The 18264-nt window shown below is 50.6% G+C and overlaps 1 protein-coding gene and 1 long non-coding RNA gene across 11 annotated transcripts in view; one reads left to right on the top strand and one right to left on the bottom strand.

Moving 5' to 3' along the window:
* Positions 1-18264, bottom strand: part of TEF (TEF transcription factor, PAR bZIP family member) — a 24334-nt gene continuing 6070 nt past the window's right edge. The window contains exons 1-4 of one of the 4 annotated variants that reach the window (XM_049884484.1): positions 14246-14468; positions 9550-9867; positions 4716-4936; positions 1-3531 (exon numbers count right to left, since the gene is read on the bottom strand). In XM_049884484.1, the coding sequence (XP_049740441.1) occupies positions 3316-3531; positions 4716-4936; positions 9550-9867; positions 14246-14339 (849 nt within the window). In that variant the 5' untranslated portion in view covers positions 14340-14468 and the 3' untranslated portion in view covers positions 1-3315. Of the gene's footprint in view, positions 3532-4715; positions 4937-9549; positions 9868-13252; positions 13493-13739; positions 13953-14245; positions 14469-18264 lie in introns of those variants that run through there. The other 3 variants (XM_049884483.1, XM_049884487.1, XM_049884485.1) reach the window with 3 other exon arrangements.
* Positions 14173-18264, top strand: part of LOC126076082 (uncharacterized) — a 14890-nt gene continuing 10798 nt past the window's right edge. For 6 of the 7 annotated variants that reach the window (XR_007517418.1, XR_007517415.1, XR_007517419.1 and 3 more), the window contains exon 1: positions 14173-14264. This is a non-coding gene — a long non-coding RNA (uncharacterized LOC126076082). Of the gene's footprint in view, positions 14265-14416; positions 14522-18264 lie in introns of those variants that run through there. The other variant, XR_007517416.1, reaches the window with a different exon arrangement.

Genomic DNA, 18264 nt, shown 5'->3' with positions numbered 1-18264 from the left:
ATTCCCGGCTTCCCTCCCACCACATCGCTCCGGCCCAACAGCAGTGACCCACTCGCACGCGCACACACGCACATAAGGCCAATGGGCTATAGCCTGCTTCCACCCTCTCCAGCTGGGACCAAGGGAGTCTTCCCCTGGACCTCTCCCCCCAACAAAGGTAAAGGAGAGAGGGGCCCGCTGGAATGCCAGCTCCCAGGGGAGGGCGTGGAGCCCCACACACGCTAACATGTCACATGCACTTAGAAAAATAAAACCAAGTGGTGTTCCGGCATGCCCAAACCGTAAGACAGCAATATCCACCTGGAAGTCATCTTTGCCATTTTCTAGAAAAATTTATTGCACTAAATTAACAGATGTTAAAGGAACTTTGGGGTGGGGCTTTCCAATGAAACCCGGGGCTTGTTAGCCCTTTGTGCTCCATGAAGCACAGCTCCTAGGGCCCTGGGCAGGAGTGGCCAGCAAGAAGGGCGTTTCTCAGCTGGGTCCCCTCCTGCCGCCCACCTTGCCCGAGGACTGCAGGAGCTGCCCTCCCAGGGCCACAGGAGCCCCTCAGCAGGGCAATGCTTACCAAAAGCCAAGGTTCACTGCCAGGTGCCTTCCCCAACCTCAGGACCCAGACAGACAAACCCCTTCCTTCGTCCAAGAGAGTTACCCAGGTCCTCCACAAGGCTGCTGTCCATCTGGAAAATTCTCTCTCTCTCTCTATATCTACATCTAGATATACATTTATTACATGTATATGCTTGCAACATTCTAGCTCATTCAAGATTGGTCTGTCTGAAGTTGCAATGAGGCTGCCTCAACGCTGAAGACAGGACACATGGGAAGTGAACGGCCCTTCCTGGCCCACCTAGAACCCATGGGAAGCCATTTTCGACGGCTTCTCTAGCCTCCAATGTTTTTAGAACATGTCAAAGACCTGGGCGCAGGGGCCTCAGTCCCTGTTAGCCCCAAGACGGAGGGAGGGAGTCCAAAAGGGAGTCACAGAGATGCGCATTTCCATGATGGAAACCAAGTAGGTGCCACCTCTGTCTGCCTACAAAGGTGTGACTCTTGGCCCAGGGAAGGAGACAGGCTTATCTGAGCACTTCTCCCCAAAATGCCAGCTTCCACACATATCTCCTTCCTGTCCCTGCTAGGCTCGTGACTCGAAGGACCTCTTCTAAGAGAATCCCACAGCTGCACTCTCTCCAAGTAAGCACTTGGGAAGGAACCAGACACCCACTGCCTGTGGGGGAGGGGAGACGCTGAACAGGCAGAAGGTGGGAAAGAGAGGAGAGACACCAGGCTGTCATCCCACCCACTGGGTTGGCACACGGGCACCAGCCAAGAATAAGTGTCCATTCTTTAAAAAAATGAAACTGAAAAAAACACAAACCATACAGTTTCTGGCCAAAGAAAATGAAGAGCTGGGAAGCTCGAGGTTCTTCCACCAATAACAAACGAGAGGTGCCCTCCTGGTGAGGAGCCAGACCAGAGGGCGAATGCTGGGCGGGCGAGCTGCCCAGGCAGGACACTGACATGCCGGATGCAACTGCCCTGTGTGTGGTTACAACAGAGTGAAAAGTGTGTATATGGTTTTGATAGAACCACAGAGTATAAGTCAGGGGCCTGGAGGGCAGGGGTGACCTCCCTTGGCCTTGGGGATCCTTGTCAAGTCCCCCAGAGAGGTGCATGTGCAGTCCCTGGTGTTCCTCGGGGTATGGTCCACGGCCAGGGGGTGCCTTCCCCTGGGCTTAACACCTGTGTTTATGAAAAGTCTTAGAAATTGTGGCCCGGGCCTCTGAGCCGCCATCTTAAATAAAGCCAGTGGTAAGATGACAGAGTGCACCCATCCCGTCTGATGCCTCTTCACCAGGCTGCCTGCCCTGAGCAAATATATACACCTGTCTTGAGGGTGCCCCAACTGACCAAAAAGGTCAGAGTTTTCTCAGTTATTCTCGGCAGAGCAAAACTCCAGTCATATAAGAGAAAGAAGTGGCCGTGGTGCAGAGGAAGCCACAGCTGCACTTGAGAACCCCCCCACACCACAGCCAGGCTTGTGTGGGTGTCCTGTGTCTCTTGGGACCAAGACTGAGGGGATCCTAGGCCCAGGTAAATGTCCCAAGAGCCTGCTATCCCGTCAGGTTGCCTCGCAACCTCAGCAACCTCTGATTGGGCTGCCTGCTGACCCCTGTGGGTGGCTCACATAGGAAGACAGATCTTGAAGCACTAGGAGCCCTCTGCCACCTCAGGGAGAGCAGACCCTGGCCTGGCCACACCAGTGAGCAGAGCAGAAAAAAACGGGCGCTTCTCAAGAAATACACCCCAGCTCTTGTGCCCACTGTGCAAGGGGGGCTATGGAGGCCAGTTTTCTAAACACCATGCGGAAGCTGCATCCTGGGGTCCAGGAAGTTAAAGCTTCCTAGATGGGTGGGGGGGAGTTCCTTTTAAATCTAAGACTTGAGATTGGTTACTGGGTAACGAAAAGAAAGAGCAGGCCCAGAGGCCCAGTGTATGGGACAAACAAGAGCTTCAGGTGGCCTCCACGAGTGACTTGGAGGAGAGGAGACGACAGGTCTCCTGTGCCCTGGTGGTCAGAGCTCAGAGACCAGTGGCCCTGGGAGTCTCTGCTCCACAGTAGGTGACATGCAGAGAGAGCCAATTTCCAGGGCCTCCTCCCTGGCTTCCAGGCCTCAGAGAGAAAACAGGTGTGGGAGCTAAGAACGGTGGGGTGTACTTCTGCCGCAGGCCCCATTCAAACACCATCTAGGCTGCACGGAGACCCGCTCCTGGGCCCGTCACCCATGCAGACACTCACTGAGGAGTGGGAGCAAGATTGTTTCTCTCAAAGCCTTTGTGGGGAGGGTAAGGTGAATGATAGACACACCCTGCCCAGGAACGCGCCCTGCTACCTGAGAAGATGTGAGGGCGTCAGTAACCATCAAGACTCGTTCTGTGGAGACACCCCTGGCAGCCCAGGCCAGAAGCTGAGGGAGAGTCAAGGAGAGCCTGAGGGCTCTGTGAAAGGAGAGACTGGTAATCCAGAGGCCCCCTCTGATTCAGCTGGGATATCCAAGAACAGAAACTAAGGCCGCTCCACTCGTCTATGCAGATTCTCTCACGCTCCCCACCTGTGAGGAAGCTGGCCCCGGGGAGGTCCCCGTGTGCTCTGGCCGTGTTATGATGAAGCTTAGACGTGACTGTGCCTGGAGCAGGTACGCCGTCATTCGCGGATGACGAGTCTTAAGTCTCCACGCGTGTGCGGGTTTCAGGGCGCCCCCAGGCAGAGGTCTGAGGTGCAGGCAGTGCTCTGCCTGGGTGGGAGGACAGGGGTTACAAGGGCCCGTACTTGGTCTCATACTTGGACACGATGGTCTTGCACTTGCCCACCTCCTTGCGCAGCTCGGCCACCTCCGTCCGCAGGGCTGTGTTCTCCTTTTCCAGGAAGGCCGCCCGGATGGTGATCTGGTTCTCCTTCAGGCGCCGGGCATCCCGCGACCGTTTGGCCGCCACGTTGTTCTTCTTGCGTCTCGTCCAGTATTTTTCATCCTGTGGGGAAGTGCCTTCTGTGGGTGTCTTGTCTTTCTCCACGTGGGAGCCTAACCTTTCTCCTGCCACCACTACTCCACACTGGAGACTCCCCTCAAAACTCATCTCATGTGGCCAGAACTAGAGCTGGGTCCCTGGGAAAATAACTGGCACCGCCCTTCCTTCAGGGAGGCAGGATGAGAAGCAAAGCCCTCTGGTAGGATACACAGTGGAGAGAAGGAAACTGTTCACTGGGAGGCCTCTATGTACTGCCTCAGCTGATAGCGCCATCTATACCTTGCCCCACGCGGGCGTTCTTGGCAGTGGGTAAAGGCTTGGACGTCTGGGTTTAGTCCCCTCAGTACACATCTTGGCTCTGCTATTTATTAACCTACTAGCACTGGGACCACACAAGTTCCTTCACGTCTCAGTGCCTCAGGTCTCTTATCATTACAAGGCGGGTAAAAACAGCAACTTCTTGTGGGGGCATTTGATGATCAAGTGAATTCTTGTGTATAAAGTGCTTCTATCAAAGCCTGCTCTGCAGTAAGTACCATATAAACGCCTGCTGCCATCACATCACTATTAAAGCCTCGGCAACACCCTGAGAGGCAAACACGGTTATTCTCATTTTACAGAGTAGGAACCTGAGGCACGGCGAGGATGTAGCTGGCAAACTAGGGTTTGACCCTAGGTCTGCCTGACTCCAAAGCTTGGATGAAAAGTCCTCCCTGTGAGTTTCTTTTTTTTAATATGAGAGGATGGGAAAAACTGTGCAAGTCTCTCCCCGCTCCCTGCCAGTTCTCACAGACCCGTCAGCCTGAGATCTGTCTGCTCTTCTCTGGGGACGGCCACATACAAGCTATCTTTTGTTCTTCAAAGCAAGGACTTGTTCAACCCCAGTTCTGTGGCCTAGTGAGCTCTCCCTGATGTTTGGGCTAAGGCCAAGAGAGCACGAGCGTGGCCACAGCCAGTGGTCCTGGGTGAGGTAAGAAACTACAGGGAGTCACACAGGGGCCAAACACCACTGACTCCTTTAGTTCTACCCAACTACTGCAGGATGTGGCTTCAGGAACGGAACTCGTGTTTTTTAAATGGTGTCCACAGGAGGGACACGCCTCCAGATCAAACCAAATGTGAGGAAGGACAACTCTTAGGCTCTTGGGCACACCTTAAATGTCTAAGCACAAAGGATACCAAGTTACCTTCTGCTCGTCGGGAACAAAGACCTTCTTGGCCTTTTTGATCATGGGCTGGGGCTTCAGGTCCTCCTCCGCAAACTTGTGCTTCCGAGGGTTGAAGAGCTCCCCGCCTGGTACGCTGGAGAGGACTAGGTCAGCAGGGTCAGGGTTGAAGTTCACATCAACCTCCACACAGTTGGGGTCAATGGGACTGGGCGTCTCCCTCTCCTTTTCCAGTGAAGACTCTGAAAGACACAGAAGGCAGCTGGTCCAGAAGCAGCCCACAGGGCAGAAAAGACCCACACCCACTTCACACAACCAGGCACCTGCCTGAATCTCCAGGCTGCACAAACCACAGCTACCGGCAGGGAGAAAGCCCACAACAGCACAGCCCCTGAGCCAGACTGGCACATGTGAGTTAATTCCAGAACAAAAACATGGAGAGAATTCTTCTCTTTGGGAACAGAATGCTAAAAAGGAAACAGAGGCCCTCAAAAAAGACAGCATTTTCTGATTGTTTTTTTCCACAAATGTTAAGCAAAATATGCAATCATGCCTCCTTAACTTCCTGTGGGTTCAAGTTCTCAAGTAATGAGAAACAGCTGAGTCTCTCTGTGACCCAGGATGGGTTTGAGACACAGACGGAATAAGAGAAATGACTGCCATTTCTGAGTGCCCGAGGCATGCCAGGCACCATACTCAGTCTCTGCCAACTCTGAAAGGGAGTCCAGCATGAGCCAATTTTACAGGTGAGGTCACAGAGATAACAAATGACTTCTAACTAGAGTTTGAGTCCAGGTCTGGCTGACTCGGGATCTTTGCTCTTCCCTGCCTCACCTGGCTGCTGGCTTTATAATGGACTGGATTAAAGTTGTTTTCAGAAGTCAAAGGTTGTCTGTGATTAGAGATAAGAGCTATTAAAAAATCCTGTACCTTTGGCTTACCCAGTCAATGCTACTGAAAGGAGGACACAAAAGAATGATTCAGTCAACAGACGTTTATTGAACACCTACCATATGCCAGATACTGTCCTGGCAAAGCTAATGCAATCAACAAAACAAGTAAAGATCCCTGCCTTCATGGAATGTTATTCTAGTGGGGAAGGGTGACGTTAAACGAAACTAAAAAACATATATTCACACACACATATATGTAAAAAAAAAAAAATTTTTTTTTTTTTATGTACATGAGTATAAATGTTAAATGCCATGTGGATATCTGAGGGAAGAATATTTCAGAAAACGTTAACATCAGGTGCAAAGGCCCTGTGGTAGGTGCTTCCCTGGTGTGTTCAAGGAGGCCAGTGTGGCTAGAGTAGATGAATGAGGGGAGAGAAGAGATCACGCAGAGCCTTTAATCCCAATAAAGCAGTCTTTCTCAGCAGAGGTGATCTTGCCCTGCAGGAGACATTCGGACATACTGGGATGGGAGGGATGCTACTGGCATCTAGTAGGTCGAGGCCAGGGATGCCGCTAAACATCCTACAGTGCACAGCATAGTCCCTCCCTCTACTCCGAACAAAAAAATCACCCAGTTCGAACTGTCAACAGTGCTGCTGCTTTACCTGAGATGAGAAGCTATGAGGGGGTTCCGGGCAGAGGCCTGGGATGACCAGCCTTGGGTTTTAACAGGATCCTGCACAGAAACTCGCTATACCCTATTGGAGGTGGGTTAATTACAAAGAGGTCTAAGCGTCAGAGGAGTGAACGGCCAGGGACCTATGTGGTGACTGTAGACACACCGAGGCCTGCCAAGCCCTACACCTGCAAGAACAACAGCCAAGGTATCCACCGTGGGGAAATGCTGTTCAAAATGCAGCCAATCAAATGTCAAGATGGGGCTCAGTTTCAGCAACAGAATGGCAGAAAAAGGCCAGGAACAAAAGGGGACAATTTATGAGAAGGTGGCTTAGGGGCAAGGACTTGAGGAGTCCTCCCTTATCCAGTGGACAGTTCTGTGGACAAACTCTAGCAATGGGCTCTAAGGCCTTCCATGCCTCTGCTGGGGGAGCTGAAGGAGTCGAGGAGGGAGAGCTGAGAGGTTTGCTGGTGATTTGTCTAGACATTCTTCTCTGAGATGCCTGTTACAACGGATGTCAAATTAAAATCTAAGGCTGACAACGAGAACCCCTATACCCTGCTGTGGAAATACAAATTGATACAATCACCTCGTACACTACTTGGCAGGACCTACAAAAGCTGAACATATACATGTCCGACGACCCATTCATTCTACTAAATAAATGTATGTTCACCAAAACACATGCACACGAATGTCCACGGTGGCGCTATTTATAAAAGCCCAGAACAAGAAACACCTCAAATGTCCATCGACTGCAGAATGGGTAAACTGTGGTATATTCAAACGATGGAATACCCTTCAGCAATAAAGATGAACAAACCACTACTACGTGCACCAACATGGGGTGATTTGCACAAACATAAAGTTGAAGGAAAGAAGCCAGACATAAAAGAATACACAGTGCTCATGTCTTTTCTACAGGAGGAACTGAAAGAAAGAAGAGGAAGAACTCTACTTTCATTTCTAGCCTGTGTACAATTCTTCCGTACAAATCTCACATCATCTGTGTTGGGATTTTCTGCAAAAAGAGTACCCTGCGAAGTATATTCTATACATCTATTTGGTTAGTGTAAAGAGGTCCTGATGCCCACATCGTTTACATCGTGTGTTACAAAGCTGGGAGTCCTGGTGGAGTGACAGTTAAGCACTCAGCTGCTAACCAAAAGGTTGACAGTTTGAACCCACCCAGTAGTTCTGTGGGAGAAAGATCTGGCGATCTGCTCCCATGAAGATTACAGCCTAGAAAACCCTATGGTGCAGTTCTACCGTTGCATGGGGTTGCAATGAGTCAAAATCGACTCAATGGCTCCTAACAACAACACTATAAAGCTAGCTATAAATTCAAGTAATAATATAAAAATAATCAATTTATAACAGTTAAAAATACAGAAGAGGACACAGCATACAATTTGATTTACAGAAAGCTGAACTACAAGCAAAATTAATCTTTGGTAATGGAAACAAGAACAGCGATTATCCTTGGGGAGTAATAACTGGGCACAGTCACAAGGCTCTTTCGGTATTCCTACAGTGTTCCATTTTCTCAACTGGGTGGTAGTTACATTGATGGGTTCACTTTGGAGCTGTGTAAAACTTAAGAAAGAAGGTGTACTTAAAAAAAATCAGAGGTGATGTCACCTAGGTGGTCTGAGGTGCAAGATGCGGGGCTCCATTCCACAGAACCAGCCTTCTAGGACAACTTGGCTGGCACAGAAATGAGCGGCCTTCAGATAGGAATTCTACTGGAATCACCGGAAGCCTCCAGATCTAACTGCTGGTTTGCAGGAAAAAAAACAAGGGGCAGAGTGACATGGTAAACAGCACTGTAGGGATCCAGTCAGCAAAATCCAGCACGTGGGGAACTCTACTGGACAAATTATTTCATTTCTTCAACAAATAAACTGCCAAGAAAAAAAGAGTGGAGCCTACAGATTACACAAAAGATTTAAGAGATGTATCGACCAAACGCAGTGTGTAAGCCGTGTCTGAATCCTGACTCAAATAAACAAACTGTAAAACAACATTTGTGAGACCAATTTGAATGCTGATGAATTTACCGTCAATCTCAGATGTAAAGCTGGTGCTTTTGTGACGTTTTTAGAAAGAACCTTTATATTTTACACATGTATTGAAATATTTATGGATGAAATGGTATAATGTCTAGGATTTGACTGAAAATGATCTGGTGGGAGAATGGGAGGAGGAACAGAAAGCAAGACTGGCTATGAGTTAAGAATTACGGAAGCTGGGTGGTGGTTGCACGGAGGCTCATGTATCCCATTCTCTTAATTTCTTATTTGTATAAAAATTTTCCCATAAGGAGTTAAAAAGTTTTCTGTAACGAAGAGTTTAAAACAATAATGCGTGAGAAATCCCTGGCAGTGGGTTCCCTGGGTTCCATACCAGCTCCAGGGTGCTTCCCAGGAGCCATCAGCCTGTATGCCTCTAACTGAGCCTGTAGAAGGTTTTGCAGAGCCCCTGAAACAGGGGCCAGGGGCCTCCTCTGGTGGGATCAGGTCCAAGGGGCATGAAAACAAAACAAACAACAAACCGCCTGAGGTAAACCAGAAGACAGACGTGTGGATGAAACAAGGCCCCTGAAGGTGCTGCTGCCCAGGGCAGCAGAAATGCCTTCTTCGTGCCACTGCCTACGTGGTACCTGGCTATGGAGTTAGACATCCTGGTGTCAAGGGCTGCCTCCACAACCTACCCACTGTGTGACCTTGGACAAGCTACTTAACTTCTCTGTGCCTCAGTTTCCTCACCTATGAAATGGCAATAACGGTACCAACCTCATAAAGTTCTTGTGGGGGTTACATGGTAATACCAGGCAGATAATTAAGTGCCAAGTAACTGTTAGCTGTAAGAACGGTAAAAACAAGCAATATTATTACTACCGCCTCAGCTTCCCGATCACCTGTAGCCAAGAGCTAGTAAGGGCAAAGAGCAGTGGTGAGGAAATGCAGACGGGATTTCTATGCCATGAAGCCTCAGGCTGGATCAGCTCCCACCCCACCGTCCTAACCATCTGCAACACACCAACCAGCAGAAAAGCTCTGACGGCCGCTGCTGCAGCTCCTATTTTTATCTCCAGCCTCGGGGGACTGTGCGGAAGAGTGGGGAGCCCAGGGTATCCCACACAGCAGGCCCACCAGGCCCTCCCCTCAGAGAAAGGGCCCACTGGGAGTGTGGACACAAGCAGGCCTTGGTGGGAAGCTGGACTGACTCCCTTGGATGGGGACGGGCAGGTGGCCCTGTCCCAAGGCTCGTCACCAACCTGTGCTGGACACAGTTTCAGAGGGCTGAAAGACAGCGGTGGAGGAGGATGGTGGGGATGCAGTGGAGGAGCTGGCTGACTCCTTCCCTTCCAGCTCGGCCACAGGCAGCAGCAGGTTCTGGACAAGGTGGGTGGGGCTGGCAGGGATGCCATTCTCCAGCAGGAACTCATCCAGATCCATGTACTCCAGGTGGAAGGACTCGCCATCATACGGGATGGTCTTGTCCCAGATGGGCGGCATGAGAGAGGCGGAGACGGCCATGGTGCTGGCCGCCGCGGCCTCGTCCTCCTCCAGCTTTTCCTTCCCCTTCTCCTTATCTGCAGATACAAAATCTGTGTTGAGACACCATGCAAGTGGGTAACGCAATCCCAGGAATGGAGCATCAAGCTGCAGGGGGCTGACCCATCTCTGTATCCTGATTCCATCCCGTGCATTCCAGGAGCCCAGTCTGCACTCTGGGATAACCCAGTTTGGCCAGGGATGGCATCATGCCCTCATCCAGGCCTGGACTTCCCAGGTGCTCACAGCAAGCTCTGAGCCCTGATCTGCTCCCAGGTAAATTCAGAATGGGCTGTGGGATGAGCAGCTGCAGGTGAGAAGTGCCAAGGAAGGAAATGGAGTTTCTGGCCCTACCTGACATGTTGGGTAGAAAGGGCTGAGATCTGCAGGTCAAGGACTTTTGTGTTTTCCTATCTCTTCCAGTTACAGCTCTTCACACAACAGGCCAAGAGCTAGAATCCTAGCTCTGCCACTCACTCGATCTGTGACCTCAGCTATGTTACTTAACCTCTCTGAGCCTCATGGTTCTCTCTAAATAAGGATAGAACTGCCTCTTCGTGAACTTTTAGCAATCACATCAGAAGTGTCTTGCAGAGTACCTGGCACCCGATAAACACTCATTATTACTGTGGGCTCGTTGAGGGCAGAACTGTTCTGGTTCATTTCTAGGTCTTGAGGGGCAACACAGGGCCAGGCAGATGGCAGGTGATAGGAAAATGTGTAGTCCCTGACTTACAACGTGCAGTATTCAAGTTATGACCAACCACACTTAGGACTGTTTTTTTTTCCATACACCTTACTGTTGGTAACACGTACTACAACCACTGTTGCAGTGTGTAAATCTGTTTATGATGTTATTCCCAGATGTTCACCTGCAGATATTCAAAGACAAATAAAGATCAGATATATAAAGACACTGACAATAAACGGCAACAGTAAAGAAGTTTTTAAAGAAAAAGATATTCAACTTACATCAGAACTGGCTTAGGACAGGATTGTTGGAACGGAACCCTGTCCTAAGTCGTGACTGTGTATGCTGAACGAATGAATGCCGGGTTTGTGAACAGACTACCTTCTGGTTTATTAATAGGCAGGGCCTGGAGCTGTCTTTTCAGAACCTTTTCCCAAGCAGCCAATTCAAGAACCCTATCCCAGAATCAGCAGGAAAGGCTGAAGGCAGGTTTTCTGGGAGGAAGGAGAGGGGTGGAGCTGTAGGAAAAAGACTGCTCCCATTCAAAGCAAAATGAATCGATTTAGTGGGGACCAGATCCCACCTAATTATCTCAAAAATTTATACCCGTGGATATTCAAGAGAGGGCAATTAAGAAAAAAAGACAAGCAAGAAACCTGACAAGGCTGGAAGGAAATCAAAGCGATAGGGAGGCCAATCAGGGAAGTAGGAGATAAAATCATGACACGTTCATAATGGGTTATCAAAATTGAGCGAGACAACTTTGAACTCTGGATTCTAAAGTGAAAAAGGAGAAATCAAATATGATGACATTGGGAACAAGCCAGTCACGCATGGACTCCTAGACCACAGCAGCCAAAAAGCAACCAGTTGGTCCAATAAAAATGGACACACCCCACGAGTTATGAAGCTGGAGGTTCCGACAAACACAACCTGATCACGGCTTCTAATATGAGTTAACCTGGATTTTTGCAACTCCTTTCTGTTCCAGGCTTTGCTTTATAACCAGTTGTCCAAGCCGTGGTGGGCTGGGCAGGTCAGATGGCCTCCCTGCTTTCCTCCCTCGAGGCATGGACTCCACAATCTGTTTAGAAGTGACTCTGACCTACGCTGGGTGGGGTTGCTTGGGATCAAAGGAGACAGGAGAAGGTAGGAGGCAGAAAAGGAGCCATATTGAAGGACAAGTGAGAATAAGTTCCAGGTTTTGCCTGGCCTAAGCAAAGACGTCACTTTGAGAACTAAGGTGCGCCTGACCCAAGCCTTGATACTTTCAATCGCCTCATATGCTTGTAAAAGCTGGACAACGCGTAAGGAAGACTGAAGAAAAACTGACGCCTTTGAGTTAGGGTGTTGGACAGGAATATACAATGTGCCATGGACTGCCAAAAGAGCCAACACATTTGTCTTGGGAGAAGTATAGTCAGGATGTTCCTTGGAAGCAAGGGTGGTCTCGCCTCACATATTTTGGACGTGTTATCAGGAGGGACTAGTCCCTGAAGAAGAACATCATGCTTGGTAAAGTGGTGGGTCAGTGAGAAAGAATGACACGGTGGCTGCAACAATGGGCTGAAGCATAACAACTATCACGAGGATGGCGCAGGTTGCTACGAATTGGAACCGACTTGATGGCACCTAACAACAACAAGCAATTAATGCTATTTTAAGTCAGACTTCTTTTGTAAGATAAAGTTTTAAGTAGTAAGGAACGATAAAGGCCTAGGCCCACCATCACTCAGGTCACTGGGATTAACACCAGTGGTTATCAGTGTGATCCAGTAGAAGGAGCACAAGACTGAGAATCATAGGCCCCACTGTGTGACCTTGGGGAAGCACCCTCACCTCTCTGAGACTCAGCTTTCCTCATCTGGAAAGTGGGGATAATGCCCAACAGGTTTGTTGTGCAAGACTAAATGAACTATGTCAAAATGCTTTGTGAGCCTTCTGCAGACAGGATTATTACTATGGATAGTTATTATCTTAACCAAGAACCTGCCATATGTATATTCCTGTCCTTGCAGCCTGTCTCAGCTCCATATTTGGAACAAAGCATCTCTAAAAACAAACAAAAGGGGTTTGTGGACATGAGATCCCAAAGCAAGAGGAGAGAGCCTGGCCTCACCTGATGTGCTGAAGCTATTTATAACCCAACACCAACAGCGTAGGGAAGGGAGGCTCAGAACACACCCAGAAAACGAAGAGAAATGGCATTTTTAAAGAGAAAATTCTCTGGGATAGGCAACTCAAAATGCCTATCTCTTCCCAAATTCCTGAACCACACTGATGGCTCTCAGAAATTCAAAGGTCTAGGATTAAAAGCATACTTCACTGCACCTACAACTCCACAATAAGTGGCATTCCTGCTCATCCCTGAACCTCACGTTGCCAGGCCAAAAAACAAGGCCAAACCTGCTTTCCACATATACTCCAGGGACCTCTGTGGCCCTACAGTCTGGGGTCCACCCCAACAACCAGGTTCAGGTCTCAGTGGTCTCATTCTGAGTCGCACCCCTATACCTGCCGGCCCCCAAGCCTTCTCCACAGAAGGTGCCTGTGTCCCTTCTTCCGACACCCTTCCCCCACTCCACACCTCAGCAGCACCCGGGAGGCACATTTCCAGAAAATCTCCAGTGTGTCTAGTAGCTGGGGATCCTCACACACAGGGATGAAGACACGGCCCTCCTCCCGGGAAGGGGGCAGGCCATACACACAGTCATCCACTACTGTATACAAACCGGCGCTTCTCAAACTTTAGCGGACTTTAGGATCACGGAGGTGGGGGCTTCGAAATGCAGATGCCCGTCCCAGAAGAGGCAGATTCGGAGAACGAAGGGTGGTGCCCAGGAATCGGCATTGTAAAGAAGCATCCCGAGTACTTCTCATGCGGGCGTTCCCAGAGAAGGCGCCTTGCCCGTGAGGGTCATTTAAGTGCAGCTACCGACCCCCCATCAGCCTCCTCCGGGCCCCTCCAACGAACCCTCTCATCGAGACCCCATCCCACCCTCTCCCGATCCTTCCCTGTCTGAGCCATCCTCTCTCAACTCTCCCCCGACCTGCTAATCCCAAGCCCCTTGCCTCGCCCTCTAGGCTCGCGCCATCCCTGACCCCTACCCCCTGCGCGGGATCCCTTCGCTCTGACCTCCGACCTCCCAGTCCCGCCCCCACGAGGCTCCGCCCCAAGAGCCCCGCCCCCAATCCGCGCGGATTTCCCCCCCCCCTCACCGAGGCGCGCCTCGCGCGGGGGGTTCTCCATCAGCTTCTTCAGGACCAACGGGAAGGAGCCCGGCAGGCCTCTTTCCCCAGTTGCGCGCCCCGGCCCCAAGCCTGGCCCCGCCTGCGACTCTACAGGCGGCTTCTTTCCGCCGCCCGCGTCGGACATCGTGCCCGGCGCTCTGCTCGCGCGCCGCGCCTCCCCCGCCCGCCCCCCGAGATGGGCCGTAGCCGTGCGACCCGCCGCAGCTGCCGACTCGGGCAGCTACTGCGCAGGCGCCCGGCGGCACCCCCGCCTCCCTCCATCCTTACCCCGCCTGCGAACCGGCTTTGGCTCATTAATTATTCATGAGGCGAGGCCAGCGTCCCCGGATCGCGGCTTCCAATTGGCCCACCCTGGATGAAGGGCAGGCGCAGCTTTCCAGGCCGTGATTGGTTAGGCAGCCGGGGTACGCGAGACACGTGCGGGGGCAGGTGAGGACCATCGCCGAAGGCCCGCCCCGTCCGCCTTGTGTCACCTGATTGGCTCTTGCTGGGGTAGGTATCGTAGGCCTTCTTCGGCTGCAGCCCCTTCCCCTCTACCAGTGGTTTCACGTTCCCCTTTCTCTTCATAACACCCAGACAGCCGTAACTTCTTTTCTTTCCCTCTCATCCCACCCTCGCAACCTTCCGGACGCGCCATTGGAGGGAGGCGGGGCTGGGAGCGGACCGACCGGACGAGGGAACCAATCAGAGAGCCGCTCGCGCTGCGCGGACGGCCCCCGCGGGTCACGTGGAGCCGCACCCGAGGTTGGGTGCGTGGGGCGGGGGAGCAGGAGGGGTGCGGGCGCAGCCAATGGGGGCGGGGGCGGGGCCCGGTCAGTGCACGAGGCGCAGCACGTGCAGCGCTGCGGCGGGGAGGGGGCGAGGGGAGGGGGCGAGGGGCGGGGGGAGGGGCGGGCCTTCCTGTTCCGGGGAGGACTGCCCAGGGTCCTGCGACTCGGATGCGGGACCCAGCCGGCGCCCCTCCTCCCACGCGCCCCAGTGGTTGGCTGAGGGCAGGGCCGGGACGGCGATCTGGCCCAGCCCGCGGGGAACGCCGGGCAGGCTGGGCCGCTGCCGGCAGCGGTGTCAGGTTGCCCACGCTTCCTGGGTTCTGGGGCGGGCGTGGCTGCCAAATAAACTCGAGCGTGCAGGCGCGTTCTCGAGGCCCGGGGTGAGGAGAGGGGCCTACCCTGAGCTAGGGCTCGCTCGGTACCGGTGCCGGTACCGGCCCCGGCCCGCCTACTTATTAGCCGTGACCTTGGAAAAGCCCATTTGCTTCACTGGAGCCGGTTTCCTCATCCAGAAAATTAAGGAGTTGAGCTAGATAAACTCTAAAACAGCTCTGGAAACCTATTTCGTTCTACCCCTGCCCTTCATTTTCCTAAAAACGAAAACAAAACTTTATACAAGGTACCGATTACACAGGTTTTGGGGAGAACCACCTTCTCTCTTAAAATACAGATGCTCCCTGGGGTTCCTCAGAACACTTGTAAAATGTAAAATATGAAGGCATTACAGGAAGCTGCTGCTAAAGAGCGCCTAGAACTTAGTGACTTTTTACAGTACAGATCATACTCCGCTTTAAACCTAAGCAATACTAGGCTCTCCCTCTGTAAACTCTCAGAGGGCAGGGACTTTGCCTTGTTTATCCTGTATCCCTCCAATGGCTCCGAGCCTTCTAGTAGGAGGGGCTGGGAGAAAAGGCAGTCTTGGGTTCCTGGCATTGAGGCCTGAGCCCAACACCCAGCTAGTTGAAAGTTGTGCTGGTGCTATGGGGATTTTGTTGGAATTTGAGGATGAAAAAGCAGGGAAGCTGAGCAGGCCTGCAAAGCAAGAAGTTGGATAGGACTTTGGATGGTGTTAGTTGTGGGGTGATGGAGTCTGATTCCAAACTTCACTTCTTAGTGTTGCTAGTTAGACTCAGCCTGATGCCTCCAACCTATTGCTTCACCTTTCCAGATCTTCTGTTCCTTGTATGTCAAATGGGGATAGGGCAGATCCACCTTACAGAGTTTCAGTGAAGGTTAAATGAGCCAATGCATGTAAAAGACACAGTTGCCAGACTGTAACAGATGGTAACTGATCATTGTACTGAGACTGTGATGGGTATACAGCCACTTCCTGGTGTATTCACTATCCCAGAGGCTGGTGTAGCGTCTAGATTGCTCTCAATGTAGTGGAAATATTAAATTGTGCACAGAAAATCTGTTGTAGAATTGTTGTTAGTGGAAATTCTGTATGGAGCTATCTAAGACATCTTTAGGAGAATCTGGCCTAGAAGTTTTTAGAAACAAATTTCAAAGGGTATTCCAAGGAAATGGATAAAAACTATATATGAAGCTTTAAAAAAAATAGTTAGCGTGGTCATGGAGAGACTTGCCAGATTAGAGTTAAATGTATGTTTTCCTGGCTAATGTGACCTTACTAAAAACCAAACACACCAAACCCAGGGCCATCGAGTCGATTCCGACTCATAGTGACCCTATAGGACAGAGTAGAACTGCCCCATAGAGTTTCCAAGGAGTGCCTGGTGGATTCGAACTGCCGACAGTTTGGTTAGCAGCCGTAGCACTTAACCACTATACCACCAGGGTTTCCGACCTTATTAAACTCACTGCAGTCTAGTTGATTCTGTGCTAAAGGAAATAAAACATTTTCAAGGTGTTAGAGGAGGATTTATGAAAACATAACAGTGGAAAGTTATAACACTTGATTATGACAAAGGCGTGCGGTAGTAAGAGGAAGCAAAGGTTTAGATTATTTTTAAAACTACAGTTATCCAAAACAGATAATGCCTACTCTACCCATCACCCAGCCCTGAGCAACCAACCTAACAGGCAAGTGACTGTTGAGAAATGAGGAAACAGTTTAGGACTTTAAGACTTAATTTTGATTCTACTGTCTGTTCATGTGCCGACACTCCCCAGAGAGAGGGGTTTTCCCTGGATAACCGAAGGGCAAATGGTGTGTCCCCAGTAGTGCAGGGCACGTTCTCTCGTGCTTAATTGCATGTTGTGGAATTCACTACATTGCTGACTGGTAACAGCAGCACCAGTGAGGAGGATGGACCCAGTAGTTCTCTTCCTTCTACATCTGATCTGAGAAAAGCATAAACACCTCACTCTACCTCTGTGTCCTATCGGTAAAGTGAGGGTAATACCGAGTGCAACCTTCTCCCTTCTGTTGTTGTTAGGTGCCGTCCAGTCGATTTTGGATACTTATCGACCCCATGTGACAGAGTAGAACTGTCCCATAGGGTTTTCTAGGCTGTAATCTTTACAGGAGCAGATCACCTGGTCTTTATCCCATGGAGCCGCTGTGTAGCTTTGAACCGCCAGCCTTTTGGTTAGCAGCCGAGTGTTTAACTGTTGTGACACCAGGGCTGCTTCTCCCTTCTCTTAGTGGAGGAATAAATGTGCAAGGTAATTGGCTAATTTCCATGATGTTTATGAGCCCCACAAAGAAAGAAACTCCATAAAAAGAACACGTTATTATGTGGTTAAGATTTTAAAGGTGTGAAGGGGCACCTTAGTAGTTTTTAGTAATAGGTTTTCAGTGCAGTGGCTTCCAGAGGGAAGCATGCGTTCTGGAACAGCAGCATCCTTGTAAGCTTGGGAGGCACCTGGGTGGGTTCTCCCATCAGCCACTGACCAGCTGTGTGGCCTTGGGCAAGTGACTTCTGTGTAAGCCTCAGTTATTTCCCTCTTGGAAAGAGATGGATCTGTTTACCTCACAAGGACTAGCTGTGATAACAATTGCAAGTGTCTATGTAGAATGAGGTGGGAGCCCTCATCCCCTTCCATTCAGGCTGTGTTGGGTTGGGGTAGATTTATTTGGGGCGTGAGGAAGGCCGTGGGCCTGAGGATAACTTCTAGAGTTGAAGCTAGAGCAGAGACAGTACATGAAATGTCCATTTTCCAGAGCTGGACTAGTTTTAAATTCTACTCTTTAACGTTCCAGAAACCTGCTAACCAACCCAGCTTAAAAGCTTGCTTCAGTTGAGCATACGCAGACCAAGTGACTCTCCTAATGCCATCCTGCCCATTTACATTATTACTACTTAAGTCTGATGTTCAGAGGAGCTCAAATTCCAGCACAAGAGCCTTTGGCCAGATACCACGCAATGATCTCACTGGCCATGTACAGGAGTCCTGGTGGTACAGTGGTTAAAGCTTGGCTGCTAACCAAAGGTCAGCAGTTCAAATCCACGAGCTGTTCCTTGGAAACCCTATGGGGCAGCTCTACTCTGTCCTATAGGGTTACCGTGAGTCAGAATCGACCTGACAGCAGTGGGTGTGTGTGTGTGTGGCCATATACTCAGCATCTCCAAGAACAGCACCACTTCGTCTTCTGAGGTACAGAGAAATGTGACATGAGCCTGGTATGCGTATGGGCAGAATGACGATAAGGCTTCCATTGAGCTCCAACAAAGACCAGTTATCTGTGCCCTCTGCCCATAGAAAATGCCGGAAGCACAGTGCTTTGTTCAGGCTGGTAACTTCAGTAAATATTT

The sequence above is a fragment of the Elephas maximus genome, chromosome 4, assembly GCF_024166365.1.
Source record: "Elephas maximus indicus isolate mEleMax1 chromosome 4, mEleMax1 primary haplotype, whole genome shotgun sequence".
NCBI classification, from domain to species: domain Eukaryota; kingdom Metazoa; phylum Chordata; class Mammalia; order Proboscidea; family Elephantidae; genus Elephas; species Elephas maximus.
This window is presented reverse-complemented; position numbering and strand designations above follow the sequence as displayed.